The sequence below is a fragment of the Siniperca chuatsi genome, linkage group LG2 (genome assembly GCF_020085105.1).
Source record: "Siniperca chuatsi isolate FFG_IHB_CAS linkage group LG2, ASM2008510v1, whole genome shotgun sequence".
Taxonomy (NCBI): Eukaryota; Metazoa; Chordata; class Actinopteri; order Centrarchiformes; family Sinipercidae; genus Siniperca; species Siniperca chuatsi.
The window spans coordinates 22,950,124-22,973,015 of record NC_058043.1 but is presented as its reverse complement, the minus strand read 5'-3'; the positions used below and the strand labels follow the sequence as shown (position 1 = coordinate 22,973,015).

At 41.1% G+C, this 22,892-nt stretch overlaps 2 protein-coding genes across 3 annotated transcripts; both read left to right on the top strand.

The window, feature by feature from the left end:
* Positions 1-45: 45 nt before the first annotated feature.
* Positions 46-7,697, top strand: LOC122868757 (major intrinsically disordered Notch2-binding receptor 1-like). 2 transcript variants are annotated; one of them, XM_044181043.1, is made up of 5 exons: positions 46-819; positions 1,948-3,952; positions 4,431-4,649; positions 4,984-5,094; positions 5,240-7,697. In XM_044181043.1, exons 2-5 carry the CDS (start codon positions 1,958-1,960, stop codon positions 5,291-5,293), a joined length of 2,379 nt encoding a protein of 792 aa, XP_044036978.1. In that variant the 5' UTR covers positions 46-819; positions 1,948-1,957; the 3' UTR covers positions 5,294-7,697. The 2 variants fall into 2 exon arrangements, with proteins under 2 accessions (XP_044036978.1, XP_044036972.1); XM_044181037.1 differs by having other exon boundaries at positions 4,984-7,697.
* Positions 7,698-10,247: 2,550 nt separating this feature from the next.
* LOC122868771 (rac GTPase-activating protein 1-like) lies at positions 10,248-18,761 on the top strand. Its single transcript, XM_044181055.1, has 17 exons — positions 10,248-10,437; positions 10,903-11,011; positions 11,606-11,808; positions 11,987-12,141; positions 12,509-12,578; positions 12,721-12,774; positions 12,969-13,046; positions 13,277-13,391; positions 13,542-13,681; positions 13,819-13,983; positions 14,095-14,190; positions 14,370-14,568; positions 14,764-14,869; positions 15,115-15,247; positions 15,443-15,551; positions 15,789-15,897; positions 17,184-18,761. Exons 2-17 carry the CDS (start codon positions 10,927-10,929, stop codon positions 17,257-17,259), a joined length of 1,893 nt encoding a protein of 630 aa, XP_044036990.1. The 5' UTR covers positions 10,248-10,437; positions 10,903-10,926; the 3' UTR covers positions 17,260-18,761.
* Positions 18,762-22,892: the final 4,131 nt, after the last annotated feature.

The window sequence follows — 22,892 nt, the reverse complement described above, 5'->3', positions numbered from 1 at the left end:
GCTTTTCATACCACGGCTCATTCACCGCATTGATTCCCAGTGATTCCTGAGTACATGGGATGATGGATGTGCTGCTCTGTGAGTTGTCAGATGAATTAGACATGTCCATTCTGATCGTAGCAGAGTGCTACTACTCAGCGATGAAAGCCTTGCCCTTCTCTTGCTCTAATGGGGTTTTAAGTACAACCCTTTATGGATGATAATGCAGAGTAATGGTGAAAAGTCTGGGAGGGCTGAAGTCTGGCAGACAGTTCTGTGTGTAGGCAGCAATCTAGCAGGCAATTTACCCTAGACCTTGTGGTTTACTGTCAGTTTTGAGTTTTAGGAGCGGCAATTAGCAAATATCAATTTTTAATCTGTTTCTTTATTCATATGCTCAATTTGCACACATAACCAATTATTGCTATAGTACCCTGAGAAAATATGCACCTGGACCTGACCTACTCATACACACTGGGGTGTCCTGCTAAGAGTGTGTCTCTCCTCCGATGTCTCAATTAGAAATGTGGATGTACTGTTGACTTTGTGCGTGTAGCCGCTGATCTGTGGTGAGGGGAAACCGTTTGGATGTATTTTGAGGTCCCTTAGGGGACTGCAGGGACTTGTGGGAAGATGACCTGATTTCTAATTTTCTCCTCTCCTGCCTGGGCTGTGGGCTAGTCGCTGCTACAAACACAGAAGCCCATGAAAGGAGTGTGACAGTATGAGCCGCCCTGGATCTGTTTGGAATATGGCCTAGCTATTCGCGTAAAACTGGATTTCATTTGTCATTTTTCAATGGACGCAGGCGTGACTGTAATTGTCTTTCAATAGATTCAGGTAAGTGGAGATACTCCTAGGTTCACCTCCGCATAAGCTACACCTTTAGTGAGATGTTTACAACCCAAATTGCATTGCAACACTGACATGTCATTGGTTTTGTCCCAGCTGGTACACAAACACAACAGGGAACTCGCAGTACAGATTGTTGCGCCTTTTCCAAGAATTGTTCCTGTCCTCATCTTCAGACCGTTTTCAAAGGTCCCTGGTATAAAGTTACTGAATGCATGTTAGTAGCCTATATTCACCGATACATCCCGCATGTATTCAGTAAAGTGGCGAGTGTGCCCTGAAGCTGTTAATAGAAATGAGACTATTAAAAATGTCCAGTGAGGAAAAGATGTGCGCAGTGTGACGGCGTCATCAGATCAGATGATCGGTTATTTTAGGGCCAAAGAATAAGGTCGCTTTCTAGATTCCCATTGAAAGGGCTTCTTCCCTCCGAGCTGAAAAAGTCGACTTTGATTGTCATATTTTCTACCAATTATATGCTGACCGTGAAACAGTATCAAATTTGAAACACTGTTGATATTGTAACTAAGTGAAACTTGTAATTTAAGTCACTCAAAAATAAATGTAATACAAAACGTCCGGTGTATTAATACCATCATCGTTATCGGTTTATTACTATTATTGACATGTAATATAATGATAGATAGCATGGATAATGATCAATAATAATGTTTTAGACGACAATAAAATAAATATTATATACATTATAATATCCAATAATGTTTTATAACTATTGCATTATTAGGCTTATTCTTATCGACATATAGTATTATTAAAAAATATTATACAACAAAGGCCTACATCATAATAATATATTATTATTATACTTTTATTAAACGTTGAAAAAACACCTGTTTTCTTGAGTCAAAGAAAGAGAGCTGAAACTTTTCATCTGGTGTTTAAGATTTGCGCACTTATCAGATTGAATATGGGACATTAATTCCACCTGTAATTATGTTTGTGTCTTTTTATATTGCCTCATGTTTCTTTTATATCTTGCCTTAATGGATTTATATGTGTAATGGAAAGCACTTTGAGTTAGGTTACCTTGTTTTTGAAAGGTAATATATAAATAAACTTGCTTTGCCTTAATAACTGTCTTGTTTTCCCTCTCAGGTGAGCAGCCATGGCTAACCTGCAGCAGGAGTACCCTGGGGTCCTTCTGGGGATCCTGGAGGAACTGGCGAATATGCGCCAATGGCTGACCTTCCAGGACCTTTGTCGCATGGTCAGCACCCGCTTTGACTTGGAGCACCTCATCGAGCTCAGGAGTTTGCTGTTTGCTGCTGCAAGCCGGGATCCCTGTTTCCCAGCTACGCTCTTCAGAGACCGGGTTTCCACCAGAGGCCAGGGACTATCACCCATAGGCGTCGCTGCTGACATTGTAACTATCTTCAACCTTATTCAGATGACGGGTGGGACCCCTGATGACAGCCAACCAATGAGAGCCCAGACGGTCCTCCCCGTTGACCAGTCCCCAGGCCCCAGTCTGCCTGGAATCCACCAGCTGAACATTTCTGGTCGAGAAAGAGCACGTGCCCACTCTGACTCCAGTGACAGGCCTATTGACCAGCACTTGCTCTTTCCGAGATCTAATTACTCAGCCCGCAAGCGAGCAAGTCTTCCCCCAGATCCAATCTCTCTTGTGTCCTCCCCTCCAATCAGGGCAAGGGCTGTGTCTTTCGACTTGCCTCACACCACACTTTTGTACCCTAGTGGTCAAATCCCCAACGAAGTCATGAAGAATATCTACCTTCCTTTGGAAACGGACAGTGAGTCTAGTGGTGATTCTGCTCCCATGGAGGTGTTTGAAACTGAACAGGGATCGTCTGTCGACCAGAAGAGAAACATCTTTAGGAAGGACTTCCATAACCAGCCACCTCTGATACCCCAAGTGACCATTAGCAGTGAGTCTCCCAGTCCCAACAAGGGGCAGAAAGGCTTTGACAATCACAGCTTTGAAATGATCCAGAATCCCTACCCGTCACCAACAACAGTCCACCAATCGCCAGAGCAGCGGGCTAAACATGAGAGCCTTGATGACCTACAGGACTCAACTTACTTCGGACCTGGGTCAATCCCAGATTGGTCCCCACGGCACCTTCAACCTCCCAGGACCCAGAGGCCCATCTGGAACAACAAGAGTCACAGTCTAGAGGACCGGATAGGCGTAGGCAGCGTTGGATTAGGGATGGAATCACAAAGAGGGCAACTTCCAAGACGATCAACCCCTGCTATCAGCAATTTGGGGGGGTCCTCAGGAGGTGAGAGTGGGGATAGTGGATTGCCAAGTGGAGGCGATGTAGTCAAGGCTCAGGGAACCCAAACAGACCTACCGGACCCCCGGCGCCTCCGTAGCCTGGTCCACGCTGATCGCCTCTCCTTCATGACCTCATTAGATGACCCAGAGTTTGGTGAGGATGACATCAGTGCCATCTTTCGTTTCTTAGATGACATAAGCATGTGCGGTTCCACGGGAGTACTGCACCCCAGTGATGGATCAGCTATTAACCAGGACACCCCAGAGGCCAGGCGTGGCCGCCTAGGTCAGCTCTCAAGGCTTTTCCACTCTCTGGAAAGCAGTGATGATGGGCTCAAGGCCAGTGTCTGTAAGCTACTGCTTCGTATGAGCCAGATAGAAAGACAACTGGAGTCACTGAATGATGTAAAGGCTGAGATTTCCCAGGTGCTGTCTGCTCTGCAGCGTCTGGATGAAAAGATCCAGCAGCCTATCAGTGGTGGTGGACAAGGCACTAGTGGGCGATGGCTGGAGCCTCTCAGTGGTGTCTCGTCCTTTATGAGCCACCCTTTAACCCCTTCTGAGTCATCAGAGCCTCAGCCTCTGTCTGCATCTGGGCATCTGTTTCCAGGGACCAGCAATAGTAGTCTGGACTGGAGCCGATGGAACACTCCTGGGGAGCAAACAGAAAGCAGCAAAGGTCAGGCTGATCCAAAGCTGGGGAAAGAAGGGAAGAAGGATGCAGCATCTCGTCATGCCTCCAAAACCCAGGCTGAAGAGAAAAGTGTCTCTGATGCCAAACAGCCAAATGTTTCTAACTCTGCAAGAAACTGGACAGTGTCATTCTCAAAAAGTAAAGATGGCAAAGCTTCTCATGGAAAGGTAGAGTAATTCTACTGTGTACATTTTAGTCTATATTTTGCATGATAGAAATAGCTGTTAGATCAGAGATGAGGTTCTTGGCATATGAGCATCAGTTCTTGAACAGATTAAATTGTAATCCATTTTGACGGCAAAAGTAAAATATTCGCACCATGTGTGTATCCATGCCGTGCAGCCACAAAATGTGTTAGGCCTGTAGCTGGCCCTGTGGTCTGCTGGGTAGACACATGTGATTATGTGGTTGGTTGACTAATCAGGCTGCTTTGTGGGGTCTTGGTTTAAACCTTTACACTGTTTGCACAGGGCTGCAAAGAAACATAACCCATCCATTCAAATTCATGTGCATGTTTTGTGGTGATATTAAGTTAGAATAATATTGTCAATTTTGCCTGAATTTCACATATTTTTAAAGATTAAAATAGGTATTGCTGTATATACATTCAATATAAAATCTGTGTTTGGCCCATTTTCCTTCTAGGCAGATCAGTCAGGCAGCACAACTAACCTACTCTCCCAAAAGTCCTCCAACCTGGTGGAACAAGTGTTTAACTCGTCCCTGTTCCGCCACAAAGACAGCAGTCTGACAGGTGGGCTAACCTCTGGGAAGATTGTGGATCCCAGATTGGCTGAGGGGAGGGGAAGACCCATATGGACTGTAGATGACAGAGATGCACGAGTCACCCCTCTGGACTCACAGGTAAGATTTGTTGACTTTGAAAGGACTACATTAGTTAAAAACATGCAATTACATTCTGTTTCCTATCATGTTTCTTATATAAAGTCAGTGGTTATAGTCTATAAATGACAAAAATTGGATATTTTGTTTTAGTACAATTTTATTTTTTATAAATACATCATGCAAAAAAAGTAAAATACAATAATGTGTAGCCTCATCACAAATTAATGATGAATAGCAGGAAAGAGTATACAATGTTCGAATTTTCTTAGATTAGATTAGATTTTAGATTAGATCTTATCCATATGAGTTTATATCTGCTCTAAAAATCTTTGAATGGCATCACGTTCCTCAGGCCCAGGAGTCTTTAAACCCCAACAACATGGAGTTCTGGATGGACGACATCTACACTCCAGGCTACGATGCTCTACTCAGGCGTAAAGAGGCTGACCTCCGCCGGGCCAAGGTCTGCAAGCTGGTTGCACTCATTGCCACTGCAGTGACTATCATTCTCATCATCGTCATTCCTGTTTGCACCATGGTGTCATGAGAACCCTTACAAAAAGCCCACATTGTTGCCTGTTTTCATTTTATTTATTTATTTTCAGCAGCAATGGGCTGTACCCAGGAACTCGCACGCTATACTCATGGAGATTTGCAGATGAGAGACTGTGACACTAGGACCATAAAGCTGGATCGGTGATCATTTAATATTCAGTACCTCCTTACACTTCTCTGCATGCAGCACCATTATTTATGACTTCAGAAAAACAGGATAATTTAAACTGTAGCTTACTTTGAAATCGCACTAAGTGACTCCCTCTTGCAGTTACAATAAACTGGAAGTAATCTCCCATGCCAGGTTTTTTCTCCCATTTCATTTCATGATTTTTGTTCTTTATAATTTCATGTGGCTGCAAAAGCAAGTAATTAAGAATGAAGGTTTAAAATCATTTAAAAATATCTCTGAGAGGATGTGTTTGAACTAGTAATACTGAGCCATTGCAAAAGTGTCAATTTCTTTTTATTTTCTCATTTGGCTGCTTTTTTCTGAGAAGCAACACTGTTCCAAATGCATTGTGAATCAGCTTCAGCCTTGAGCACTGCCTGACTCTTTCTTGCTGTTCCCTTGAGAACACTACAGGGCTTATTTCACTTTTACATAAGATGACACTTCTATCAGTACATAAGTGTTTTACATCTACGGTTTATAAGTATTAATGGGTTTCTGTCGTCAGGAGCGTTTTAATTTTCTGTTAGTTCAAATGTTCTTGTCCTTCCTTTAAGCACCAAGATATACTGCTCAAACAAGCTTAAATCAATAAAAAATAATAATTTTTGTAGAGTTCCCTCCCATTTTTCAAACTGGAAATTATCAGCTATTTAATCCACTCGTGAATGTATTTGGGTTGGAGTGTTTACTAAGTGTCAGATTTCAAAAAATGGAAGATAAAAATCTTGTTGTTGTTTAAGCGGTGAAGGAAAGATGGAGCCTTTTCCAGTAAACACTCTCTTAGAGGGAGACTCCACTTGTAATTCAATTTATAGGCTGTTTGGAGTGCACCTATGCACATTATCTTTCCACTATACTCACTTGGCCAGAGCTTTTCCACATACCTGCAGACTCACTTAGAATCAACAGATTCATCTGGCATCCTTTCACAGATGATGAAAGTAGTTTTGCCAGTGGTGTGACATTCCATTTTGTAAAAACATCCTGTTAACTCAGGAGACATTATATTTAAATCAACTTTTGGTGCCAGACTGTAAAATCAATGGGGGGTTGACACAAAAACATGTACACTTTTAAAGTATAATGCAATTCAACATACTACCTTTGTGAAGCTTGTAATGTTCACTTTTTGTTGAGTCTCTTTCAAAGAGGTGTTGATTTAACTCTACGATAAGGCTGTAATGCAATGTACAATGTGTACTATAGTCTAATAACACAACCATATTAGTTCAAAAATGACCAAATTTCAACTTTCAAATTTGAAATTCAGCACCTGACACTATCTCAATACTTGTATTTATTGCAGTGCTAATGTGTTGGATTGCATAACATTTTCTAGGTGTTCGTGTTTTTCTGTTTTGGTCCACTCCCTCTACATTGTTAGATATTGATGATTTTTTTTGCTGATTTAGTTTCTGTTCAACAATAGATAAGCACTTTTCTCCATTTATGGGGTATACACCAAAGTGGACAGAAACTATGCATATCTTTTGGAAAAATCTGTATCCAGACCCTTAAACTTCACTTTGCTTTGTGTGCACAAATATGCACAGGATGTATAGAGGGTGTGTTCTGCTTCAGTGCATCCTCCTAAGTAGATGTATATCTGCCAAGTGTTCCCCATGAGGCTGTTTGTGGATCCATTACCCTTCCAATGGCCACTGAAGAGGCCTAACCCTGTAGTCATCACAATCTGCAGGTGCTTCCTCTGAAACTTTGGTGCATTAGAGCCTACTGATACTTTCTTCACTCCTGAGATGCACTTATGAAATGTGGACATTGCTGTTGTAGTATCCATGCACCTTTTAGGCAGAATGCTAAAAATCTGTGAACTCATTATTCAGGTAAACACTCTGTCTTAAAAATGGAAATGAAAGAAAAGATGTGCAGGTATTACAGTACAAGTTACTGCAATGCATCATATGATTGTCGGGGTGTACGCTGACTTATGTTGCCTGTCTGAATAAACTCAGCAAAGTGGTAATGTGCCTTTTACACTATGTTGTCTGATTTGATAAATAATAAATTAAGACCTAATTGCACTATTGTTATAAACACATTTTAAAACATTATGATGAATGAAAAAATGTCTCCTGAAAGCAACTGCTCTCTTTTGCAAAATTAATTATTTCCCATTTTTTTCTACTGGTGATGCACTTGGCTGAGGCCAGATTACACTTGCAGATAGCAGTAATTGTCCACTCAGTTTAAGGAAGGACAGACAGTGATTGGAAAAAGTAAAAAGAGAATTCTGGCAGTTAAATCATCAAGTGACTGGGGGAAATGTACATATAGAGATGAATAAATAAAGAGAGAGAGTGCGTATTGACTGACAGATCCTATTATCTCAAATCAACTCTATGGGACTGCAGTATTCAGAGCACACATATGCACACACTAAGTCTAGGTCTAGGTGTATTGTGTACAAGTGTATTGCTAAATCAGACTGCCAATGCATTATAAAAAGTCGCACGCACACACAAATCAGTTATAGTCTATTGTCGAGTTGTTATGGACACAAATACATGTGAATTGTTTGCAATTGATTTAGTGTGTGTGTGTGTGTGTGTGCGTGCGCGTGTGTGCGTGTGTGCTACCCTCATTAAATGTTGCACAGCAGAGCTGCTGCTGCACCCAGATATGCCATCCATGCCTGATTAATGATGCTGCTGTGTGCATCCCATGTGCCAGGCCCATGACAACAGGACACAGTCAATGACTGTTTCAAAGGATTTTAAGATTTCACACATAATTACACCATACTGTATTGCATACTTTGATACACAGTAAAGAGAGCATAGACACAGATATTGGACTGACTCACCTCAAGCAAAACTGCCTTTTTTATTGTGCAAAAAATGCATACATATCAATAAGTTATTGAAATTATTAATGGGTTTACTAGGTACAGCTAATAGGTTAGAAGCAGATATTTGAAAAAAGTGACCTCAAGCACAGATCTCAAACCTCCAGAGATTCTTAAAACTACAGAACTCCCTGGCTAAAATGTTTTGTTGTCTTTCTATACAGTAGATGAAGAAATACAGCATATATATATATATATATATATATATATATATATATATATATATATATATATATATATATATATATACACACAGAAGGGTCTCACTCCCAGAAGGAACAATAGCAGACATTGAGGATGGTTACAAGTACCTTGGAATACCACAGGGAAATGGCAACCTCGAAGAGGTAACAAGGAAAACAACAACTGCCAAATACCTCCAATGAGTAAGGCAAATCCTAAGAAGTCAGCTCAATGGCAAGAACAAGGCCCAGGCAATAAACGGCTACGCTCTGCCAGTGATCAGATACCCTGCGGGAATAATAAGGTGGCCAAAGGAAGAGATACAGACCACAGACGTTAAGATGCGAAAGCTCCTCACCATACATGGAGGGTTCCATCCCAAATCCAGCACCCTGAGACTGTACGCTAGCCGTAAGGAAGGCGGCTGTGGACTAGTGAGTGTGAGAGCCACTATCCAGGATGAAACATCCAAGATCCACAAGTACATCAAAGATAAGGCCCCAACAGATGACGTGCTCAGTGAATGTCTCAGGCAATGGGGAACAGATGAAGAGGTGCTGGAGGAAGGACCATCATGGGAGGACAAACCCCTACACGGGATGTACCACCGGAACATAACTGAAGTGGCTGATATCAAGAAATCCTACCAATGGCTAGAGCGGGCCGGACTGAAGGACAGCACAGAGGCACTCATCATGGCTGCACAGGAGCAGGCCCAGAGCACCAGAGCAATAGAGGCCCAGATCTACCACACCAGACAAAACCCAAGGTGTAGGCTGTGCAAAGAGGCCCCTGAGACAATCCAGCACATAACTGCAGGGTGTAAGATGCTGGCAGGAAAAGCATACATGGAGCGCCATAACCAAGTGGCTGGCATAGTGTACAGGAACATCTGCACGGAGTATGGACTGGAAACCCCGAGGTCAAAGTGGGAAACACCTCCAAAGGTGGTAGAGAATGACCGAGCCAAGATCCTGTGGGACTTCCAGATTCAGACTGACAGAATGGTAATGGCGAACCAACCAGACATTGTGGTGGTGGACAAACAGCAGAGGAAAGCCGTTGTGGTTGACGTGGCAATACGAAGTGATGGCAACATCAGGAGAAAGGAACATGAGAAACTAGAGAAGTACCAAGGGCTCAGAGAAGAGCTGGAGAAGGCTTGGAAGGTGAAGGCAACAGTGGTGCCCGTGGTCATCGGAGCACTCGGGGCAGTGACCCCCAAACTGGAGGAGTGGCTATAGCAGATCCCTGGAAGAACACCAGACATCTCGGTCCAGAAAAGTGCAGTACTAGGAACAGCAAAGATACTGCGCAGAACCCTCAAGCTCCCAGAGGACCCGAGCTCGAAGGATGAGACCACCCGCGGAGGAGGGTGAAGGACAAAGTTTTTATATATAAATATAATATAATACTTTAATATATATATAAAATATTTTATAAAATTTTAATATATATATAAATAATATATATTCATTATCAATTCATGAACTGCATTATTATATATATATATATGTATATGTATATAGTCACATGTTCATTTCTGTATATATCATACAGTGCAATTTCAGTTAATGCTGCTGCTACAATTATTTCTAAGATGCCTGAGGTCATCTGTAACAATGATATAATGTATAACGTAATAATACATGTGTTTTAAATATTTCACATATAACACATTATCTCATAGAGCTACTTTCTAGTGAATTATGTTGAGACGCCTGTAACCCCCTTAGTGACTCCAGAGGACCCTTGGAGTCCCGTTTTGAGAACCAGAGGAAACTTATCGCCATCTCCTGCAGTTACAACTCTGGCTGTGTGGGGGCGATAGAGCGCTCCTACATCCGCCGCAGCAGCTGACGAGGAAGAAAACCGGCGCAGATTTTGAACTTTGATGAAGAATTTTCCCAGGCAGGTGTGGCTCTGCTGTTGCTGGTGTGGGAATTCACAATCTAGCCTCTGCTTTTAACATTGGACGTTGTTACATTACATGTCAGCCGCACTACCACAGGAAAAATATTGTAAAGGTAAGTGTTTTGTTTTTTTCTTTCGACCAACGTAACGATAGGTAGCCAGCGAAGTCAGGTCAACACAGACTTGCTAACGTTAATGTTAGCATGCCGATAGCGTCATCATAACGGTGTAACATTAATTTAGCTAACAAGCTTGCGAGTTGTTTTGAATACAGTGGAGGCTTTCGGGACTAACGCTTAAACACAAGTAACATAAAAATAAGTTACGTTGTTTTTCTGTAGTACTATGATGTAGTTATATGTTTCATTTCACCTGTTTGAAGGTTAACCTACTGACATAAAATAGTGTATTGGTAACGTTACTGCTCAACGCTAGTCCCGAACAGGGCTAACGCTAATTCAACGCTAGCAACAATTTAAAACTTCAACAAAATAAAAGTAACATTAACTAGCATTATCATCCAACTCACCCATTTCTGCCTAACGTTACTAACCTTACTAAGTTGATGTCAACTTTAGCTTGCCCAGCTGCAGTAAGACACGATGGAGTCGTCTGTCGTGAACCTGTACAACCAGTTCCAGAGTCTGAGAGCCCAGGTGGACGGTCTGAATGAGGGCATTGAACCACGTAAGTTAATTCCACACTTTGTTTTGGTATTTGCCACCTCTTTAGAGGCTTGTTAGTGAAACACAAAGGAATTAGTACTTGTGTAGTCAAGCTGGTCTGCTGTGGCATGGTGGTAACGTTAGTAGCAGTAATACTGGGTTCATTTCCATCCTAAATTGTGTTAGTTGGTGCAATTAATTATTTTCCAGTGTATAGTGAGTATAGAGCCTAAATAAAGGCTGACATGACCAGGACTGCAATCATGCTGTGGAAACTGATTGTGCAGCCCATGACACAAATGGGGGTTGAAATAGCTATTGGGGTGTAATAAACATTTCCATTTCAATAGTTCAGATAATGCAACTAATTTCCATTTTAAATAACAGAAAAGAACTGTTATTCATTTGTTCACTTTACAGCAGAGCACTCTATCTTTTTCAGTACAATTCAGTTTTATTTATATAGTGCCAATACATAACAGAAGTTATCTCATTGCAATTTTCCTATAGAGCATTTTATCCTTTGTCACTGGCATCATTACCACTGAAAAAGAGTAAAGTTGTATATTGTGCACAGCAGCAATACAACAATCTCCTTTTCCGTTGTCTTATTCAGAGTTCCTCCAAATGGCAGTGAACTTTGAGGAGTGCCGTAAGAAGTGGCTGCGGGCAGGTGAGGAGCTGGTTTCCTGTAAAGAGGTGCTGGCTAAAGCAGAGACTGAGAGGGGAGCGCTGGAGGTAAAACTAAAGCATGCTCGAAACCAGGTCGATGTGGAGATCCGCCGTCGGCAGAAGGCTGAGGCAGTCTATGAGAAGCTGGTTGGTGCAACAGTACTTATAAATCATGTATAGCTGCATGGTTGTTTATGGGATACATAGCTAGAGGTTAATGTTCAGATAATGCCATTCGTCACTAAATAATGCACTTTCTGCATTTGTCTGTGTTTTTTATGTATGGACCCGTGTATGTCAACCTTCTGGTTTTTGGGTGTAACAGGAACGTCAGCTACAGCTGATCCGGGAGCTGCTAATATCAGAGAACAACGGTGGCAGTGTCCACCTGAGTGAGGAGCAGCGCTCCGCCCTGGCCTTCCTCAATGCGCACTCACAGGCAGCACAGGCTGCTAAAGGCAACCTCAACTCCAGTCGAAGGTTAGACCCTCCTTCCCCAGTTTTGAAATAGCTAGATGTGCACCATTATTGTTTTTTTCAGAGACTACTGATAAGACAGTTATGATTGTAGGTTTTCATCTAACCATGGTGTCTCATCCTCTCTTGAGCTTTCATTTATATTTAGGGTACTGGACTGCTTTGCTTTAGCTAGTGAAAACACTGTTTGCCTTTAACTGCATAGAGATTCAGTATGCATCCTGTACACTGTAGGGAATAGAATTCAATATGTGAAATATGAGTTCCTATATTAAAGTTTCATCAGATCATTGTCATTCTTCAGCTAGCCATGGACACAGGAAGTACTTCAGACAGGAAGATTAAATGCTGAATTTAATCTATTTTACAGGTTAAATACCATTGATGAATCAGCTTCTTTGCTGTCAGACATCAGCTATGACCAAACGGACGACTCACTGGTATATTGACCCATTTCCTAAAAGTTTTACTGTATATTTTAGGAGAACTGCTGGTTTGAGGATCAGATGTGGGACAACAGTGTTAATTAAGTTAAGTTAAATTCATTAAGTACTATGGTCTATCTCTCCACCTTTCCTGTAGGACTGGGATTCCTCTGCAATGAAGACTGTGAGACTGCGGAAGCGGCAGAAACGAGTGAGTCATGTCTTTACTCACATTTTGAATAAATGCCTCCTTGCGTGCATTAATGATTGATCGTTTGTTTCAGGTGTAAAGGCAGTTAGTGGTTTGATTCACGTTTTTCTTCACAACTTTGTCCTGCTATTTGTTTTCAGCAGCCAATCTGTGAGAAAGTGTTTTTGACAGTTACTCTACATTTGAATCCACAGCGTTCCTCCAGAAAACTCTCTGAGGTTCCCCCACAAGCAATGAAGAAACCTCGCTCCACTGGACGCACATCAGATAGGGTAATGCTGACCTCTCCAGCTGAATGTACTGTATAACATTAATGTTTGAAAAACAGTCTGCGTCTGTAAAACAGCTTTGGGTCATGTTTCTTTATTAAAATAACAGACAAATGGCTATCAAGAGAAAGCTCAAACCTCAATGATGATTTTGTTTCTAAACCAACTCAAATGTCCATCAATTTGATTGAAAAGAGCATTAATCGTATATATAATTTTTTCTTATGAATCAGATGAATGACTCCATAGTAGCCAAAACCACCATCACTGTGCCTGTGAATGGTGGTACTGTCGAGGCGGTCTCCACCATTGAAACTGTGCCTTACTGGACACGCAGCAGAAAGAGTGGTGAGAATTCTGAAGATCTTCTTTGATCTCGTTTATGTGATCTTAACAGAAAACAACAACATTAATTAGACAGTAAAACCAATGTATGCTTGAAATAAGTCATTTTGCCAAATGAGTTTCTTGATGTGATTGCGTCTACATTTGCTCCAGCATGGGGTGATACAACCACTACTGACCAATCTGAGACTGCCAGTGAGGCTCCCAGCACACCAGTTTCAGATTTACCAGCCCAACTCCGAACCCCCAAAGCTAATAGAGGAGGAAAGAAGCACCAGTTCATCCCCAAAACAGTAAGACGTTTTTGTATTTGTATTGTTCTTATGTGTTTTAGATTTAGACTGTATATCTACCTGCATCAATACTACAAGCCGGTTCACCTTGTTGAAGAACTACTACTTACTCACCTTGTGTTGCCTCTATCACTAAGGTGATCAAGTCTGAGTTCTGTGTACCGTGTGGAAAAAGAACAAAGTTTGGCAAGATGTACCTTCGCTGCCAGGATTGTAGAGTCGTGGCCCACCCAGAGTGTCGTGACCGCTGTCCCCTGCCCTGTAATCCCACAGCTGTTAGCACTCCCATCAAGAACACAGAGGTATATTTTTCTCATTGCTTTATGGCATGTTTCCACTCCACAATCTTGCATTATTTATTGTCTATTACTTTCATGTTACCTATATATAAATTTGCCGTATTTTGTGTGCAGACCACCTTGGCTGACTTTGCTCCAGTCACCTCCCCAAAGATCCCAGCTTTGGTTATCTACTGTATTAAGGAGATTGAACACAGAGGCCTACATGAGGTGAGACAGGCTTCATTAAAGTCCTTGTTTACTTGTCACCTTCACGTTATGCTCTGATCCTTTCCCTTGAGCGATTACAGTAGATCATTTCTCTCTAATTAGTTATCTCCTTCAGTAGTACGGTATCACAGGCAGCCAGACAATGAGAGCTGGTTTCTTTTATCTTTTCCTTGCCCCAGGTTGGCCTGTACAGAGTCTCTGGCCACGAGAAGATGGTGAAAGAGCTGAAGGAGAAGCTGATTAGAGGAAAGACTCTGCCTCCACTTAACAAAGTAGAAGACATCAATGTCATTACAGGTGTCCTCAAAGACTTCCTCAGAAAGCTTCCAGAGCCACTGCTCACCTTCCACCTCAACAAAGCCTTCATGGAAGCCGCTGGTGAGTTTCAGAGACTTGTAGAATCACTTACAGAAGATTGCTATATTCACAGTGGTCTTTGTCTGTTTGAATGTTTATGTAACATTATTCTTTGAGGAACAAGTATTGAAATTTGAGTGAATTAAAAAGCTCCATGGGATAAAGGGAACATGCATGTACATGAATATTAAATGACTAGTGTGAATGTTTTTGTAGAAATCCAGGACGATGGCAACAGTCTCGCCATGTTGTATCAGACCATCAGTGAGCTGCCTCAACCTAACCGAGATACTCTGGCCTGCCTGATGATCCATCTGCAGAAGTAATTTTCATAACATTTCAGCAGCCTTTTTTTTTGATCCTGTTGTTACTCCCATCTGCTCCCATTACCTTCCACCCATTAGAAAGGAGTGGTGTAAGCAACTACTTGTGAGCCAGAAGGACTTTTGTCCAAATTGTACAAGGTTTGAGACAAGAGTGAGCAAGCATGTTGTAACCTCCTACATCTCTGCAGAACACATCAACTTTCATTGTAGTTAAGACGTTTCCACCCTTCTCCTTTCCCAGGGTCTCTCAGAGTGCGGATGCCAAGATGGATGTGAAAAACCTGGCCAGGGTGTTTGGCCCTACTCTTGTGGGTCATGCTGTTCCCGACCCTGACCCTATGACCATCCTGCATGACACAAACAGACAACCAAAGGTAAAGTGAATGAGAATAAAGAATAACTGCTCTGACTATTCATTATGTCCAGAGCCCCAGTCCAGTGATTATAAAGTAGCACATGGTTTAAGTATAAGGCTGTGTTCTTTTTTTAACAACTTCAATCATCAGTGTTTCTCTTCTTTTAGAATTGTTTTGACTACAAATACCGGATTTATTTTTATGTCTTTCTAGGTTATAGAGCGCTTGCTCTGTATTCCAGCAAACTACTGGGGCCAGTTTGCTTATCCACATAATAGAGGCATGGACAATGCTCACCACACTGATACTCCAGACCACAAAGGTAAATCACTGACGGGTAATAGTCAAGAATAAAAGTTCCTCCAAAATGTATAGCATGAGAATAAGACAATGTGTTCTATTTCATTTTAAAGAACTGTTTGTAAATAGTACACATGTTATGACCAATAAGAGATTAAAACTATTTTAATTTTTTGTGCATTTGTACTCAGCATCTTTAATTGACAAATAACAAAATGAGCTGTATTAAACTGGGGATGTATTGATCTTTAATCTGTAGTGAGCATATTGGGGCCAGTGACAACTCCAGAGCACCAGATGATGGCCAAAACGCCTTCCTCCAGCTCGCTGTCCCAGCGCATGATGCACACCCTCTCCAGCACCACCATGTAAGCTCACTCATACTCTCACACACTCTGTCTTTTAATACAAACCAGAGAAAAAGCAGTGACACATTCTTCCAACATCACTGAGCCTAATCCGACCTAATGACATGAGCCATAACAAATGATCTTGTTAATTATCATCTAGCCATCTTTTTTTTCTCTCAGTGAAAGCTAGTTGGAAATTAATTTGTTAATCTTGGATAAAGTTATCTTGGATAACTGTTGTGTGGACAGTAAAAACTATGATCAGCACTCGTATGACTGACTCACCTCATTTATAGTTTTTAATTTCTAAAGGGGTTTATGAAGCTAATTTCATTCCCTTGTGCTCTAGATGCGCATATATATATATATATATATATATATATATATATATAAAAAATGTGTGTATATAATTAAAAATTGCAGAGGAATGTAATGGAAATTATAATAATAATTCTATTCACAGTAAGACCTTTTTCACAGAAGACGTTTTGACGTGTACAAAAATCACAGGTGTAAATATTAAAATGAATGAATTCCATTTAGCTGCTTCAGTTTCAAGGTCCTGGTTTTGTGTACACTGCCTCACTGTCACGTGTACTGGGACACTTGAATAGAACAGATCCATCGTTAATGTTATTAGTAACACCTGTGCCTTTCCTGCTATGGCAAGAGGTTTAATCAGGCAGACTTGTGTGGGTGTACCAAGGGTGTGTATGGCCGTTAACTTAAAGGCTACTGGTTGAGTTGTATGACATAACATTGATACTATTTTTAAAAAAATTAAAATTAAAGAACAAAGACCGTTTAGGTCTTTACATTAAAAGAAAGAGATTGAAATTCACAATATTCCAACGAAAAAATGTGAATCTTCAATGTTTTACAGGCTGGTGTAATGTAGCCCCTAACTGCTCATTTATGGGATACATTGGCTGAGGCATGTCTTGTCGAAACAGCTTGACATAGGAATATCACGGGTCAGGTTTAAAGTAAAAAGATCCCACACCTGTTTACTCTGTGTGGGGGCAGGTTTAACTGGAAGAGCAGTTAAACCCTAAAAAGTCTCGGCCAAGACCCACCTTTGATAAAGCTTGAACTTTTACAGGACTGAATGCAGGGCATTCAAGCTCATGTCAAATTATCAACAATCAAATGAAGCTTACTTAGTTGTCCACATATTAATAATAGATTCCTGGTTTTACCTCTAAACATTCATCTTCACAATTGTTCTGTCTATTGCGTTTGCTATAATTACTCTTACTAAGCTTAAAATTCTGTCTGTCCCCCTAACCACCCCTTCCCTTTAGATTTGGGAGCAAAAGCAAAGCAACAGCTGCCTCTAACCGCCAGGGCAACTTCTTTGCTTCTCCACAGCTGAAATAATGGAAAAGGAGGAAAGAGTTCACCCATATTGTACTTCTGGGTTTCTTACTGCAATAACTGAATATATATTCGCATAATCATGTGGGAAAACTACTGTGCAATGTTAGCATGTAACAGTTTTATTACTGAGTTGTTTTTTTATTCAAGTATTTTATGCAAAACTTTCTAACCAGATTTTTTTTCTTTGAAACGATTCCTGTACATGAGTGTTGAAGTTTGTTTTTATATCTTTGATTACTAATGATTTATTATAGACCAAAACTGTGGTGACATCTCTGTGATTGTAAGAAGTTTGAAGGCTTCAATGACCAAGCAACCATTCGAAACCAATTCAAGGCTCATTATCTTCTGCTTTGTGTTTTAAAACTTGGGTTTGATGTTCAAAAGCTATGCATTCACTGGTGTTGGCTCATCTTTGAAACTGTGGTTGTAACCACAGCGACAGGGGTGCTCGAGCACACGTGAACTACACAGCTGCATTGAGCAAAGAGGAAAGAAGTTGTATTATTGGCCAGCGTCTTTCTCTTTTGGCTTTGGTTGCCTCGGCATTGCCTTGAAACTGACATCTTATTTGTTTTCATGATTTAACATTTAGTTTTATATTTATGTTGATTATGTGCTATGACGTATACCAATCATGACAATTTATATACTTTAACACTGCAATGTAAACAGTGATACTGAATGAGAATAATGTTGCATTTTGCACTGTATCTATGTAACAATCTGAGTACACACCACCAGAGGCTGCTGTTGCACCACTGTTGATGTGCAAGCCTTAACCAATGAAGATGACCTACTGAATATTACGCACACAACCAGTCCGTATCACACTCATTACATTGATATATCAACAGATCATTGGAAATACTGTAAGTTAGTCCTGTGACCTAGGACATTTTAGTCAAATATTTTCTCCCTCACAAGCCAGATATCTGACACACATCGGTGTGGTCATCGCAAAATAAAATCTGGCGCTTCTCCTCCAATTTATGAACGTGAAAACTGATTTGCATGCACACTTGCTGTTTTAAGTATTTGTGTCCACAGTAGCTTTCTTGTACATCACCAGTAATGCACAAGTGACGCTTCCTCCTGAGGAAATTTCTTCTCTCTCTCCTCTTCTGCTCTCACTGTCACCTTTAGCAGCTCCAAATTTTAGCGTGATGATATTATTGGTTATTTAGAGGAGAAATGTTCATGTTGACAAAAACTGATTCACAGTATTTACTAAACCAAATCTAGCTATATTGTATCTGCAAATTAAGAGATGTGCACATTTTGAGGTTGTACCACTACAGTAATACTACATTATGTTTTATACATTCTTGTACATTTATTCCATTATATTGTTCTATTTATCTAACGAAATAGTTAACTGATGTAGTTCCTTTCACCAAAGATTTTGTGGACTGAATGTTAACGCTCATTTCTTTGTATTAGCTCTAATAAGATCACACAAAAGTCCATGGTTGAGCTGAAAATAAAACCTCAAAAGACTGGCTCTTTTGTCTTGGTGGGTGTTGTTAATGCATACATGAAGCATACATGTAGGATGTGTGGGTTTTGTTACCATCAATTCAACCTATTTAAAATTAAAAAAAAAAAAAAACCTCTCACACCTGGACATGGATTAGTGCTGCCCTATTAACTGTGCATGTTATTAATGCTTAATTCACGGAGCCTAAAACTTTCATTCATGATTAACACTTCATCTTCATTTTCCTGGTGTAAATTAAATGCTGGCCATTGTTATTCAAATCTTTAGTGAAAGAGCAAAAGCACAGCGCTAGTTATTCCAAAGCCAGTGTGGCACTGAATGATAATGCAATTTGGCTCATTGTTCCAATAGTCATTACAGCTATTTCCATAATCTATTGGGCTGAGTGGGCAGGCGATGAGGTCCAACATTATTATGAATTAAAGCAGGGATCATTTATACATCTTATAGTTATTCCATTATCAGTTGCTGTGGAGAGCTCTAAGCCAGGCAGAACCCATTGACATAGATTTTATATGGCCTCGTTCAATACAGAGCTTCACCAACACACGAGGCCCTTTGAGATCGAAGCCCAGCTGTTGAAAAGAAACTGAGCTGAGCTGTTGGGAAGAAATGAAAATATGGTGCGCAGAGTTCATCCAAATGAGTTTGTTCTCGTTTCCTTTCTCTCTCACTGTCTCACACACACACACACACACACACACACAAAGAGCCACGAATGACTGCAGAGAAGACCCTCCAAAAATGTTTGAATTTCAAATCAACATTAATAGTTCATTAGCCTGAAATAAGGTCTCCTGTGTGTCGATCTGTCCTCTCATCGGGGGATTGTGTGTTTATTTATGCTGTACGGTGCAGCATACGCTCGGCGGCTGCAAACATCAAACAGCTGGCTGTGTACAGTGTGTCTCTGTAGCTCCATATTCCAGCATGCCCCAGTGTGCAGTGATAGAGCTCCACTCTGCTGTGGGACCAACGAGGGCCAAATGAGTAACTAGTCCAATTAAGAGCTCTTAAATAAATTACAATGTAAGCTGGTAAACACACAACAACAACAGCACTATTTAATTCCTCTATTTATAGAGTGAACTGCATGCAGTGATGCCAAAGGAACCAACCGAACTACTACCGTCTCTGGAAGCTGAATACAATCAATATATTATTTAATTCGTAATGTTTAGTTATCGCTCTTATTGACTGAAATACAGTCTATACGTGTCAAGCTCTAGCTGTGCAGCATGTAGTGGGTGTCTGCAGCGTTGCCTGCTTGAGGTCATGGCCAACAATGTCAGCACTTCAGTGATGTTAACTCAATAACCGCCAGTCAAATCCACCCATCTGATCATGTATCTAATCGAAACGTTAGTTAAAGTAAAAAGTCATGTTAACCACTAGACAAATGGTCCTTGCATGTCTTGTGTTGGACTACTTGTGTATGCACGTTTGTCACACGAAACACACTGTTTTACATGTTTTGTCACTTGCTGGGGTGCATTTCTATGTTCTTGCTTTGCAATTGTTGTGGAGCCTGCTCACTAGTTTGGAAGATGTACTGGACGGATTAGGCTAGGTGTCATGCAGATTTGCTTTTGAAATCACATAAAAATGGGCAGGGAAGAAGGAGCAGTTTGTCAGGTTCAGAGAACAAAAGTGTAATGCTGCAAATTCATGAACACAAGGACCAGGACCGATGTAGTGCTTCCTTAGCAGGCTAAGCATGTGCTTGAAAAGTGGTCCTCCAGATTTGTTTCTGACACTGTTTTCAGTGAATTATGTGACAGATTGTGTGATCAATATGCTTTCCATTTGGTGAATTAAACATACAACGCTGAAATACCAAACTATGTTCTGCACTAGGCTTATAAAAGCCCTGAAAAACAAGATGAGAGTCATTGTCCAATCTACACCCACCTAAAGCCAGTGAGCTTTTTAACTGCAAATAATTGTCTGCCTTGTTGGCTTTCAATGCTCTTGCTCTCTCACTCTATCTCTTATTTGGCTTCATCCCTCTATTTTTCCTTCCCTCTGCTCCTTCTCCACCCCTCCTTTGAATCGAAGCGCCGTCTTAGCCGGCTACCATGCGTGGTCGATACCTTGTTACCACAGAGAAATCAATTATCTCGACCAAGCAGCAAGGGAAAGAGGCAATAATGAAAGAATGCTCCTCCTTCCCAGACGATAGCCGTGGTCATTAAATATGAATTTATCATTGGCTGAGGAGATTTATGGAGCTAGATGTGGACCCCGAGTTCACGCTCTCTTTACAGCATAAGTTCAAAGTCTGATTACAAGTGTGTATTAAATGGGTAACAGGTTGTCAGGCTGACGATATTATGTGTCCTAAAGCTTAAACAGGGACTCGATTATTTCACTCAGTCTTGTGTATGCAACTGAAACAGAGATGTGACATTAAATTGTCTAAAAGCCCACAGGCTGCCTGCAAATAACAAGAATGTCTTCTTACTTGTTCAGATGACACACCTTTCAACCAAATCCCCCTCTGAGGGGGAAGTGAAGGACAATGAAACATTAAAAATGGTTTAGCATCTGTAAGGTGTAGTGGATACTGAGTGCATGAGATGCCACCACATTCATGGACAGTGCAGGTTGTTTTCAATTTGATGTCTGAGCGTCACTCACTCAGGTGACAGTGGAGATGGCAGTGATGGCTGACGGGTAGGTGGACACGCCAACCATACCTGCCCATTTGGGTCTGTAATGAGCTGTTCTGACGACTTGTCTGACAGCTGCTGCTAGAAGTGGAATACAGGAAAAACCCACACCACTACCATCACCAGAGCCGGAGAAAAAGAAAAAGTGCAAATGAGAGAGAGAGAGAGGGAGGAGGACGGAGCGGAGAGGGAAAAATGTGTAATTCGGGCTTGCTCTTAAGGCAGCAATAAATTCCATTTTAATGGGGCTCCACAAGCAGTAGCAAGCACTCAGCAGTCTGTTGTGTTTGATGCCAAATTGTGCAGAATAAACAGATTTGCTGTGCAGCTGGTCCAAATACACACTTTCTCTCTGTCTCTCTTTCTGAGTTGCTCTGGTCCCCCACCTCACACACACACATACACACACCATCTCCTCATTCCCAATCTCCCTCTTCCTCTCTTCCCTTCCTTTCCCTGACACCCCCCCAAGAATTAGACAAATCATCACAAAAAGATGGCAAGTGCTTTGATTTATTTTCTTCCACTTAACTGAGTACTCATCTCCAGCTGTCATACACACAGTCAAAGCAGCGTATTTGTTTTAACAGGGAAAAGAGTGAGCTGCGTTGCACTAATGAGAAACAACATGCCACATCTGGCTCATTTCCTCTTAAGAAAATGAATCTTTGGTCATCCTGGTCAAGTTTATCGTAGACAAAACTGCACACGCCTGAAGCCTCTGTATTCAGAAACAGCACTGCACGCTGACCACACTGTAGGTGATATTATGCACACAAAAAAAATGATGTTACTGGCAGTCAGGAATCCCAAACTAACACTTTTAATAGTACTTAAAAGAAACTGTGACATTATAAATTTTGACTATGTGAGGACAAGAGAAGTTAAACAAGGGTGAAAGTCCTTTACCTTGTGGCAGTGGCAGTGTAAATGTTAATATGAAACTCGGTATCTCTGGTGTATTAACAACCATGCTAGCAGCTCTGTGTGGCTGTGCTTAGGCACAGCAATGCTTTGAGTAAAATACTAATATTAGCGTGCTAACATGCTCACTTTGACAATGCTAAATTAAGCAGGTTAAAATTTTGACCTGATGATGGCACTAGATAAAAAGGGATCACCAAAGTTATTCCTTGAGGGGAACATGAATGTATGTACCAAATTTCATGGCAAGCTGTCCAATAGCTGTTGAGACATTTCACTCAAAACCGGTCATGGGATCATGACCATACATTGTCTGGGAAACATGAATGTCTGTACAAAATGTTGTGCCAATTCATCTATTAGATGTTGAGATAATTTACGGGATAAGTGAAAGCTTTGACCTGCAAGTGGTGCTAATGGCAATCCATTCAATAGTTCTCACGGGATTTCACAAAAAAACAAAAATGTCAACCTGCTGGTGGCACTATAGGATAAAGTCAGGGGAGCCTCCAGTCCGTATAATTCATCCTCTGGGG

Excerpts from the sequence above, each read along its gene's own strand:
- LOC122868771 (XM_044181055.1), top strand. The coding sequence starts at position 10,927 with ATGGAGTCGTCTGTCGTGAACCTGTACAACCAGTTCCAGAGTCTGAGA. Across the intron at positions 11,809-11,986 it reads AGGCAGTCTATGAGAAGCTG|GAACGTCAGCTACAGCTGAT; the intron begins GTTGGTGCAACA and ends TGGGTGTAACAG. Across the intron at positions 13,392-13,541 it reads GACACGCAGCAGAAAGAGTG|CATGGGGTGATACAACCACT; the intron begins GTGAGAATTCTG and ends CATTTGCTCCAG.
- LOC122868757 (XM_044181037.1), top strand. The coding sequence starts at position 1,958 with ATGGCTAACCTGCAGCAGGAGTACCCTGGGGTCCTTCTGGGGATCCTG. Across the intron at positions 3,953-4,430 it reads GCAAAGCTTCTCATGGAAAG|GCAGATCAGTCAGGCAGCAC; the intron begins GTAGAGTAATTC and ends TTTTCCTTCTAG. Across the intron at positions 4,650-4,983 it reads TCACCCCTCTGGACTCACAG|GCCCAGGAGTCTTTAAACCC; the intron begins GTAAGATTTGTT and ends CACGTTCCTCAG.